This window comes from Phyllostomus discolor, chromosome 1 (assembly GCF_004126475.2).
Source record: "Phyllostomus discolor isolate MPI-MPIP mPhyDis1 chromosome 1, mPhyDis1.pri.v3, whole genome shotgun sequence".
In the NCBI taxonomy this organism is placed as follows: Eukaryota; Metazoa; Chordata; class Mammalia; order Chiroptera; family Phyllostomidae; genus Phyllostomus; species Phyllostomus discolor.
Genome location: NC_040903.2, coordinates 15,463,978 through 15,476,642, shown reverse-complemented (window position 1 = coordinate 15,476,642; position 12,665 = coordinate 15,463,978). Strand labels below are relative to the sequence as shown.

The window sequence follows — 12,665 nt, the reverse complement described above, 5'->3', positions numbered from 1 at the left end:
AGATGACTATTAACTCCCAGGATGCAAGTGTAAAAAAGTGCTTATATCATTATATAAACAATCTTTATCTAGGATTATTACTTTTATTCTAAGGTGACATTTCTGGAAAGTTGTTTTGAAACGGCAGTAGTTAATTCCGCTGCAACCTCACCCCTGATCTAGGAAGGGGCAGGTCATCTACCCAAGGAGATCAGGATGAGAGCTATAACCACTTCTACAAGAGCTGATGCATTTACAAAAACTGCCCAACAACACTCAAACCTATTTTGTGAACTGTTACTTCTAAGCATCACCACACAAAACTGACAATATATCATTTGGTCTAAAACAACTATGAAATGAATCACAAGCTTTATTCTTTTAAAAAAGCAGCAGGTTATTTTTGGCAGTGCTGTTCACAGAGGTAGATTTAAAACACACACGCGCATGTGTGCATGCATAACTTATAAAGGTTAGATGTGTAGTTTTTATAATGATAATGTTTGACTTCTTAAAAACTGATTATAGATTATAATTAATTTGTAACATAATTACATGCAATATGTAATTATTATTATTACTACCATTAATGTCAGGCAGTATGTTAAAAGACTCAAAAGCATTATTTCATTTAATTCTCCTAACCACCCTGCGGTATAAATAGTATTACTTAGATTTAAGTATGGGTAAATTGAGGTTTGAAAAAAAATTAAGTAACTCACTCAGTTACATATTTCAAGTAAGCAGGAGAGCTAGGAGTTGAAACCAGAACTATATAATTCTAACACCCACACTTTTAACCACTGGGCTAGGGAACCATTAGTTTGCATTTATTAAAATATTTAAATAGATGACTTACAAGAAAAAAGTCCCCACTGAAAATACTTCAAAACAATGTCTTCTGTAATTTTTCTTTATCAAATCTATTACCCTTTTGTTGGTGATTTCTCTTCATATTCATTATGTTTCCTAAAATAAAATCTTCTTATACTTAAATAATATTCCCACATAGTCTGTCAACTTTTAGAACTGAAAAAATAGTACACATTTCAAAAGTAACTGCAGCCCTGGCCAGGTTGCTCAGTTGGTTGGAGCATCGTCCCATACCCCAAAAGTCTGTGGGTTTGATCCCTGGTGGGGGCGTGTATGGGAGGCAACCAGATCCACGCTCCCTCCTCACACTGACGTCTCTCCCTCTCTCAAATCACTGCACACGTCCGCAGGTGGGGATTACAGATGAAAAGCCAGTGCAGTGACACAGTGCTCATTTGCTTACACTGAGCCACCCGCCCTTATTTCTCCCAATTCTAACATCCCATTGCTACCACACGCCTTCACGATCTAAATCGGCAGACTCCATTTCTTAAAATTTTGCTTATCGTTTTCTTGTTGTATAGAAGTTCACACTAGCTATTCATAACAAAACTTCCATGTTAAGCATGGTGATTGAATTATGTTAATCTTGTTTTCGACTCAAAACTGTAGTGATTTTAAAAACAAAAAAGAGAGTAAATATTAGACTAAAACCCCAAAGTATTTCCATTTTAAATAATTTGTCTTTGAAAAAGAAATACCAACAGGTCAACTCTGGCTAATCCTGTTTTCGTCTCACCTCGGGCTGGCTGGAGATGTTCAAAATGAGGGCCCACAGCTCCGCTCTCAGGGCCGTGGGGCTGCCCTGCCGGACGTACTGCTGAGCGGCCGCACTGTCTTGTTCTGCAAGAACTGACAACAGTATGTTAACATCTCATTAGAAACATCACAATTTAAGGAGTAACACTGGAGCCTTTAATTAATAAAAGGCCTTGGGGAAGCTAACATTCTGTCTTTCTATCTAATGTATTTTCTTCTGCCATGACAGCCTCCTTTCACGCTCTGCATTTTGAGGGGCCCTACTGACAAGCCTGCCCTGCGAGGTGCGGCCTGGTGACAGTGGGGGCTGCTGACCTGGCGACAGCTCCGCTTCAACCGCAGGTGCGTGGACCTGAAACCGGGGCTGCACGTACGTAATAATGTCTGGATTCCATGATCAAGTGAAGTCATATCTACAGAAACCCTAACTTTCTTGTGCATGTTCTAGTAAGTCATGAATGTTGTAGAACGTTGGAACTACTATGGTGTTTGAAATGTTTATTTGGCTAAGAATTATAAAAGATGTAAGATGTGAAATCCCTAAGATGACTTTTTAGTTAATCTGCCAAAAACAGAAAACAGGGATTTTTAAAAGAAAACAAAAAAGATCGGCTAACATTTTAAGAAGGCCAAAACTTATTCATAAGCAGTCAGGTTCACAAAATCAATATATTATACTTTGGCTCTCATTTTTGCTTTTGTTTTCTTCGATGAAAATACCAGTTAAGTCTGGAAATAAAGCCCCTTCTTCCAAAAACAAACAAACAAACAAACAAACAAAAACAGACATACAAGACAACTGCTGACATTTGTCTAACAGCACTGTTTTCTCATACTTTCGTCTTAAAAGCAAAGGGAAAAATCTTATACTAAGTGAAAATGATAAAACCAAGCCAAACAAAGAGATATGACATTTTAAAAAGAAAACATGCTAATTTGCAACTGTGTTTAACAAAGATACCAAACCATACAAATGAAGTTTTTAAACTACGTATGACTGAAAAAGTGTATCAGGGAGTTTAGAATATGACAATATAATTGCCACAGAAGGTTCATTCTGACACTGACTTATTTGTACTTCCCATTCCAGAGATGAAACAGCATTTACAAAAACAAAGAAAAGGTCTCCTGAAGACGGGGAATAATTACCTCCCAGAACACTAGGAGCCGCTTCAGTTATTAAGTCTTCCATTACGAACAGCGCGACGGTTACATTTTCTCCTCAGGCCGGAGCATATTTCCATTAACACTAATGAGAAGTGTGTGGGCGCATCGGAGAGAGAACCTGCCTCTCTGATTTTAAAATTAAATTCTACTGCTGCATGGATTAAGCTAACGTCCTTGAAGAATGTGTGTCTGCATTTATTTCCTTTTAGTGAACCATCTGTGTGCCTCTTTATCTAACATTCACTGATGAGCGGAATGATGCATTTCCCCTCTCCTGAAAGATTCCCATTGAAGTATTTATGTAGTTAAATATTACTCCCTTCTTAGGTTTGAGGTTTTCAAAGATTACATTTCAGCTGGGGGCATACAACACAGACATTTACTTAGGGCTGCCTCGTTTTCAGAAATTATGATAAATATAATCAAAAGCTTACCTTTCTGCCCAATACGTACATGCTCATTTTCAAAAAGTTCTAGAAAGGATCAAAGAAAATAAAATTATTAAACATAAATATGACAGCCACATTTAGAATATTAATGGGTATAATTTTTCTGATATTGATACATTTTAATTACATTTTAAGCTGAATGGCTCTATACAAAACTACAATATTTGTATTTATATGCATAAAATCCTTTTTCTAAGTTGTTTAAAGTTTGTACAGATTTAAAAAGTTAAGTACATTTAGTCAGAAGAAAATAACTGACAAACTAATTTTCCTTTGTTAAAATAAAAGAGTATCTTCTCAAAACACAAAAATCTTTCTGCCCATTCATCTTTTTTTTCCTAAAAAAAAAAAAAAAAGGCAAAGCTTTGGATGACTAGTAGATGTCAGGGTAGAGGTGGGGGGTGCAAAACGGGTGAAGGGAGTCGAAGGGTAAAAATTTCCAGTTATAAAATAAATAAATCCCGGGCATGTCATGTAAAGCATGGTGACTGTGGTTACCACTGTATTGCACGTTTGAAAGCTGCTAAGAGAGTAAATCTCGAAAGCTCCTATCTCAAGGAGGAAGACTGTAGGAATGTGCGGTGAAGGGTGCAGCGGTCAGGCTGCAGGGTACCCTAATACTGGGTCAGTAGGCTGTGCACCTGAAACTTATACAACATTGCATGTCAGTTACACCCCAATTAAAATACCAAGTTGACAGCTTCATTTGCAAAGTCCCACTTCTACTCTAATCTACCAATAAAGCAAATCTAATTTTAAAAGCCTTAATATTACATTGGTTAAAGTTCCACTCTACAATGCCATTTTAAAAGATTATATGGAAAAAAAGCAAAGATTTGTTTCTAAAATACCAAATCAATGAAAAAAGACTCATAAACTAGACCAAATGAAAATTTAAAAACTTTTATTCACCAAAAGAAACCACTGAAAGTGAAAAGGTAAGTCACACCATGGGAAACATCTTTACAATACAAATATCCAGCAAAGGACTTGTATCTGAAATACATAAAGAACTCCTGGTAAGTCAGTAAGACAAAAACAATGGACACAAATAGGCAAAAGATTCAAACAGGTTTTTTTTATTTTACCAAAGAGGATATCCAAAAGACCAGTAAACATGAAAAGGTGCTTGACTGTATTAGTCACAGAGATGTGCGATTAAAACTGTGTGAAATACACAGCTGCTACAACGGCTAACATGAAAAAGACCGACAATGCTAAATGCAAATGAAATGCACACGAACTTCTCATACAAAGGTAGTGGGGGTGTAAACCAGTACAACCACTTTGGAAGACTATTTGGCTTACTACCACTGGATACAGGCATATCCTATGACAAATTAGCAATTCGTTCTCAGGTATAAAACTAATACATACACACATATATGTCAAGAGACATACGCAAAACTCTTCATAGCAACACTACTGATAATAACCAAAAAGTGGAAACAACTCAGATGATCCAGAATAGAATGAATGAAGGTGGTATATTCATGATGCATACAGCAATGATGTAACTGCACACAATACAAAAGAGTACGCACTGTACGATTTCACGTCTATAAAATACAAAATGAGGCAAAACTAACTTGTGACGTCAGGAGCCAGGGGAGTTGTTTCCCATGGTGCGCAGGGGTGGGGGAGGCAGAGTCTGAAAGCGTGCCTAAAGAGCTTTTGGGATGCTGACAACATTTTATTCTTGATCTGGTTGGAGGTCACACAAGTGTGTTCACTTTGTAAAAATCCTTTAATCTGTTTACTTATGATTTGTGTCCCTTTCAGTATGTGTGTCATATCTCTATAAAAGGTATTTTAAAAGTTAGGTCAAAACAAACAAAAAAGAATTATAAAATCGAGAGGGGGAGAACTTTTAGCTCTTCTCCCCACCCCAGAGAAGCTCAGTCTCTCAACTTCCTGCCCTCCTCCTCCTTCCCCCCACCACCTGAGAACAGAGGAGCTGTTAATTGGATTTGTTAGATTCTACAACAGCAACTAGTTAACCTTTTTGGTAATAGTCTGACATTATTTAACATAATTGGCAAACTGCAAAAATATATTGGTTTAATTTCTGAACATAATTTCAGACGTACTTTAGTTAAAAATAGAAGTAAACCTAAGTTCACCTAAGTCAAATGGTGATTTAGTGAAGAAACAGCCAAGTAATTAATGGTTGTAAAAGTATAGTGATAAAATCAACCAAAATATTGATATAAAACTCTCCTTAAACACCACTTACAACATTTGATTCAAATGAAGAATACTGAAAAATCCCCTTGTATTAAAGAGGCACATGAAGAATATTTAACCTACGCTTTAAAATCAATTGGCCAAATTTAAAACTATTTCAATAAAAGGCACCCATTCAATTAAATTCATATCAGAATTTAATATTTATGGTATGCTCATACAAATAACAAATAATAAGCTCCTGAATATGTAGCAAAAATAGAATCCAAGTTATCTGGATATAAAAACAAGAAATTTATAACTGACTGAAATGATATGGGTGGGCCAGCATGAAACACTTTATAAACAGTAAAACTAAAACCGTCTAATAAATAATTCTACGAGCCATTAGTTTTTTTATGTGCCAAACAACATAGTCATTTAACACATCAGCTATTTTCAAATTTTTGTACATTATTTCAGTTTTCCAAATGTAGATCTCATACATCTCACTGCACTTTAAGTGCAGTAGTAATGAATTACTTTAAGCTCACTGATATTTTCTTTTGTGCTACCCCCCCCCCCCGCTCCCCCCAGTTCTAGAACTGTCATTTCAAACAGCTCCAGGGACTTCACTGCTCCCTTCAGTCCGGCTCAGTGCCTCCGCCGCACCCACACCCCTGGTTTCACATGCCCACAGGTCCAAAACTCTTGCCCAACATGCGGCTCAAGAACCTTCCAGCTCCAGTGAACTCCAAAACACAGCCCCCAAACTCAGCTTTGGAACTGCTCCTCCCAGAGCAAGCTTAAGGCCTCTCCGACTGAGCTTCAGATTCAAGTTCAGTTTTAAGCTCAGAAACTGCAATCCAGCAGGAATGCTGGGTCCCCTGCCCCCATGGGATTCCAGGGCTCTGTGCCTTCCCACGGACATGAGCTCCACACCCCAGAACCAGAACAGCCTATCCTGAACCATTTCCAGAGTCCTCACCCTCAGCCCTGAACCTAGACCCGGAGAAGCCTCACTCCCTGTTGGCGTGGGCTTTTGTCTCTCTGGGTGAAGGATGTCTGTCTGCTTGTGGTACCCCTACTGCCACCATCTGAATTTACAGGTGGCGGTGTCTGTGGTGGTCAGGTGCGCCAGGTTTAGAGGGAGCCTGCTGCTGGAATTCAAGTCTCAGCTTTGCCACTTGCTAGCTGTGACACTGGGAATAAGCACTTAGTTTCTGCCCACCGTGGAGGGTGCCCTTTAATATAGGGTGGTTATGTAAGATGCTTTCTTCGTTGAACATTAGGACTCAATAAACAAGGGCTGGTGTTGCTACTGTTGTCAGCATTGATGATGATGATGATGATGATATAAGTTAATAATCCTATGGAAAGAACACTAGTATTCCCATGGAACGGATGAGGAAACGAAGAGTCAGAGAGGACCACAGAGAAAGGAAACGGTCCACCAGGATCAGAATGGCTCCAACTGCTGTGACAGTGCATGTGCGCTCGTGTGCCCATGCAATTCCCCGTGTCCCCCACGGCTCCCCTTCTAGGTTGGCCCTTCCTGCTGCTGGCAGCCTTGCGTGCCCCTGCCCTGCACTTCCTGTGCTTGCCTGTTTGTTTTCAAGCCCTGGAGGTGGCAGCAGCAACAGAGCCCTTTTGTGCTACATTAGAGGAAAACTTCTCTGGCTATATCATTCCTTCTCTATTTTTATTAATCATATTTTCAATTTATTATCCTTTAGGATTATTATATCAAGAGTTTAAAAAGCTGGGAATGCAGACTGGTATAGCCACTATGGAAAACGGTATGGAATTTCCTCTAAAAACTAAGAATAGAACTGCCTTTTGACCATCAATTCCACTGTTGGGATTATATCCTAAGAGCCCTGAAACACGAATCCAAAAGAACCTATGTATCCCAATGTTCTTAGCAGCACAATTTACAATAGCCAAGTGCTAGAAGCAACCTAAGTGCCCATCATTAAATAAGTGGATCAAAAAAACTGTGGTACATTTACACAACGGAATACTACATAGCAGAGAGAAAGAAAGAGCTCCTACCCTTTGCGACAGTGTGGATGGAACTGGAGAGCATTATGCTAAGTGAAATAAGCCAGGAGGTAAGGGATAAATACCATATGATATCACCTTTAACTGGAACATAATCAACAAAAGAAAAAGGCAAGCAAAATAGAAATTAAGAACAATCTGACAGTAACCAGAGGGGCAGTGGTGGGGGGATAATGAGGGAAAGGGTTTTCAGGAACTACTATAAAGGACAAATGGACAAAACCAAGGGGGAGGGTGGAAGCAAGGGAGGGAAGTGGGTTTGGCTGGGGTGGGGGGAGGGGTGGTGGTGGTGAGGGAAAATGCAGACAACTGTAATTGAACATTAAAATAATTATTTAAAAAAAATAAAAAATAATACCTATCCTGAAAAACAAGATTTGTATGGGAAATACTAAGCTCCCTGGTTCAAAGTTGGTGCTCAATAAACAATAAATTCCTTTCCTTCCCATAAAAAGAAAGAGTTAAAAAAGCTACTGTATGTTTATACAATGGAATACTACTCAGCCATAAAAAGAAGGAAATCTTAACCTTTTGCAATAGCATGGATGGACCTAGGGAACATTATGCTAAGTGAAATAAGCCAGTCAGAGAAAGACAAGTAGCAGATGATTTCACTCATATGTGGAATCTAACGAACAAACTGAACTAACAAGCGAAATAATGACAGACTCATAGATGGAGAGTGGGCTCACAGGTGGCAGGGCTGGGTGGCGGATGCGGGAGCTCTGGGTAGTAAGGGGTGGAGGGATTGAGCAAAAAAGAAAAAAGGAGAGAAAAAACCATGGGCACAGACTACAGTGTGAGGACTGCTGGGGGGCAGGGGGTGGGGAGAGGAGTCTGAGGGTAGGGGGGATAAATGGGGATGGACGGAGACTTGACTTGGGGTGGTGAACACACGATGCAGTGAACAGATGATGTGCTGTAGAACTGTGCCCCTGAAAACGGTATCATTTTGTCAACCAGCTTCACCTTAAACATTCAATAATAAGGGGGGAAGGAGAAAGTTTGATTTTAAAATTTAAATAATCACAAATGAGAATAAGTTAAATAAGCAGAAGAGAGTAAAAAACAACTAAGGAAAGGGAAAAAAGAAAAAAACTATAATGGAGGCCTAATCTAATACATATTTTTATTTGGTCTTCAAGTTTTACTTCTTGTTTCTGCATTTTCTTGCTTAAAGCCTTCTTTGGTTCTTACATTAAAATGTTCTTCTTAACCTTTTTCTAATAAACGGGATCACTAAAGGTCACGACCTTATGTGTGACTCTCTGACACACAGGGCCTGGACTCCCTGGCAATCCGGTGGCCACCTGGACACCTGACTCTCCACTGGGCAGAAAGCTCATGCGCAGGCACTTAGGAGCTGCTTCTCAAGTGAGGTCTGGGCAGAGAGGGAGAAGGAAACCTGTCCTGGGCTCGGATTTTCTAGAAAGTCTGTTCTGTGATGTCCAGGTTTAGCCCAGTTAAATATTAAATGGCACTGCACTTGCATTTTCCATTTGCTAACATTTTCATTGTTAGATCATTTTTCATAAAGCTGGTTTTACAAAATGGAATATGTAAACCAGAGTCCCTACTCTTTTAGCTTATTTTGGCTCTGAAGTAAATATCTGAGCAGATCATACAATGATCAAGTGAAATGTTTGGGGTCCCTCAGAACATACAATCATTGTCTAATGCTAAAGTATTTGAACATATTTATTTCAAAGGCTGCATATAAAAGAATAAAAGTTTCATTTTAATTAGCTATGACTGCTGAGTCTTAGTAATCAAAGAATCAAAAGTTATCAGCCAGTTCTTTCTTATAAAAGTGGATGATACTTCCAGGTGGTAACAGTGTTTGATCACTGGAAGTGGTGTGAAATGAAAACAAAAAAAGACTACTGAATTTAACTATTTGATTATGTGAAGTACAATAATTTTGCTTTCCAGTACAATTCTCTAGTCCAAGAATAAGAAACCCAAACAAGTCAGAATCAGAATTTCCAATCTGTAATCTATGTTTCTCAAAAAATGCTCTGAGAACCAGTATGTTAACAGACACATTATATCAGTAGATCTTGTGCAGGAAAAAAGGTTCTCTGGTAAAATGTGACTAGGAGAGGCTAAGCGAAAAGTTTTCTTAGGACTTCTCATAGTCTTTAGGATAGGAACACACACTATAACGGTATATCTTAAACAGGCATAGCACAGCCATCCCCAAACCTTCTTTGGGAACAAGATCCTCTGTGTCACAGGGCATACGATGAACGCTTCGTGGAGTGCACTTCAGGAAATGCTGCTCCAGATGAAGATGCATTTTTCTTTCAGAAATAACAAGCTGAGAGAATGTCTCTTTAGCAGAACTCCCATCTAATAAGATTCATTACTATGTGTATTCAGACAATAATATCAGAAATATGACCATCCTCCTTTCTCATGAAAGAATGCCGATTCTGCTCAGCCTCTCCCTCTCAGCATGGGTCTTATAAATGGTTTCCATAATAAGTGTATGTGTGCGTGTTTAAAACAAATATGTATTCATAAGTTTATAGGAATAACAAATATGCCTGATTTTTTAAATCACTGTAAAATAGTGATTCTATATTACAAAGATAAGGACTCTTCTCCTGACTCTTATATAAAAGCTGACAAGTTAGTAAGTGAGAAATGCACTTCAAATATAAAAACTGAACAACAGCGTTGATAAAACATAGGTGGTACAGGGTTTTAAAGATGATTAGGAAGTGAGGGGAACATTATGTAAATTATACGATGTCTAACCACTAAGCTATACACCTGAAACCAATACATAATAAAAAAAATAAATAAAATATATTTTTGAAAAGATGAGTAGGAAGGATCTAGTTCCTTTAAGTCATACTTAATCCTAAATATAAAACTTGTCTCTAGCCAAAACAAGTATTAGCACCATTTTCAAAACATTTAGCATTACATTTCCAATTTTACCAAACCCCATTCTTTCCAAGTAATACTGTTGCCTAGCAATCTCAAGTCAGGCAAAAATCTCGGTACTACACTACTAAAAACAATCTCATTGATGAACATGAATTCACCCCAATTTTTAAGTCTTGCTTTGAGAAGTCAAGAGAGCAAAAATAAATGCATCAACTGAAGAGATTTACAACTTCCTCCAGGCAGGCTTAGTGCTCTCTCCTCTACGCCAAATGCCCCTTGTATGCAATCATAGCCAATGCCACGTGATTCTTATCTGAATCTTATACTATATGCTCCCTCAAAGCAAAAATTATGTCGTATCTGTGGATTCTCTAATCTCTGGCCCTTATCAGGACCTCACACACATTTGCTGTAGGTAGTATGAGTGAACCAAAGAAGAACTACCATATTTTGCTGTGTATAATGCACTCCCCTGTATAATGCACACTCATATTTCCCCCCCAAATTTTTAATTTTTTGTTTTAATTTTTTAATTAAATTTATTTATTTATATTTAGAAACAAAACCATCATATTCCTGGGTATTATTTTGCATACACATATCATTACACATATGATATAAGCATAAATAAAAGAATTAAAAACATTTATACAGATACAGAATTAGTACTACCCATGTATATTGTGCATCCTTATTTTTCCCTCAAAAATTTGGGCAAAAAAGTGCACATTATGCATGGCAAAATATGGTATACTCTAGATTAAGGGAAAAAAATTAGGTTTTCTAAAGCAGAACTATTATAAGGTCTAGAATAATATAAAATAATGCTTAAGGATTAATTTCAAAAGTGAAAAACATAAATATCATTCAAGGTTATATTACTATTCTTTTCCCTTTTGTTAGTTCTATATGGCTGTCACGGACCATGAAAAGAAGTATAAGGTAAGATACCAGCTGTCTTAGCCTGTTCAAGCTACTATAAGAAAACCACCACAAACTGGATAGTTTACAACTAACAGAAAATTATTCCTCCCAGTTCTGGAGGCTGGACATCCAAGAACAGGGTGCCAGCACAGTCCGATTCTGGCGAGGGCCCTCTTCCACGCTGCACTACCAACTTTTTGCTGGGAAGAGGCTGGGGAGCTCTGCTGGGCACCTTTTATAAAAACACCAATTCCCATCCATGAGGGCAGACTGCTTAGTTTTGAATCTTGGTTCCACCACTTACTAAGTTTGTGACTTTGGGCAAGTTATTTAACATCCACGCTTCTACAACTTTAAAATGGTGGCATTACTTCTAACTCACGTCATACAGGAAAATTAAAGCCCTAACACAACGCCATTGCTTACCACTGTTCACCACTGGCATGACCGAACAGAAGACGGAGCGCACCGGAGGTGCACGGAGCCACCACGCTCTTGCTCACCGTCAGTGGAAGGGGAAGCTGGTACTCCCACTTTGAAAATTCTGTGGCAGTTAGTCATCTACTGAAGCTGCACTTATGCAAACCCGAGGTCCGAGAAATTGTATTCCCAGATGTATGTATATTCCACATTATTTACCAAAAGACACATATTAGAATGTTCATGGCAGCCGTATTTGTAACAGCCCCACAATTGAAGATTCCCAATACCCAATGGTAGAATGGATAAATAAAAGTGTCTGGTATGTTGATATAACAGACATTATAATGCAAAAACCCCCAAAAGATTTATAAATACACACAACAATATTGCTAAATCTCACAAACACAACACTGAACAAAAAGGAGTCAAACATCAAAGAGGACACACTGTGTGTTCTAATTCATACAAATTACAAGAACTGGTAAAACTCATCTATGCTGGGAGGAATCAGAATAGTGGTTATTTTTTTACATGGGGGGATAAAGATTGAAAGAGGTTAAGAGAGGGCTTCAATTTATCAATCTGTATGTGTCCAATTAACAAAAATTCATTGAGCCATTCCCTTATGATATATTCTTTCCCCAAAACATTAAAAACTAGTAAAGTTTTAACAGCAATAACAAACATACCTTCTAGATTGCTGAGAAATTAAAATGAGATAATACACATATAACACATGGTATATGCTCAATAACTTTATTACCAGATTTGCTATTATTATTAGTAAGTAGCCAACGTCCTTATCTGATGAAGGAGGAAACAAGCCCAGAGCCCTGAAGCAACCCGCCCACCAGGCAGCGGACCAGCCACAGGCGAGAGGCCCGAACGGCTGGCCGACACCGTCCAGTACTATCTCCATCCACTGCAGGCCTCCGTGTTTTAAGTCAGTTTTTACTTCCTCTT

The 12,665-nt window shown here is 38.3% G+C and overlaps 1 protein-coding gene across 5 annotated transcripts in view; it reads right to left on the bottom strand.

Moving 5' to 3' along the window:
• TBC1D19 (TBC1 domain family member 19) overlaps positions 1-12,665 on the bottom strand; it is a 111,453-nt gene that overhangs the window by 47,064 nt on the left and 51,724 nt on the right. For all 5 annotated transcript variants that reach the window (XM_036019574.1, XM_028507523.2, XM_028507522.2 and 2 more), the window contains 2 exons: positions 3,213-3,251; positions 1,592-1,704 (listed from right to left, as the gene is read on the bottom strand). In XM_036019574.1, the coding sequence (XP_035875467.1) occupies positions 1,592-1,704; positions 3,213-3,251 (152 nt within the window). The remainder of the gene's footprint in view (positions 1-1,591; positions 1,705-3,212; positions 3,252-12,665) is intronic.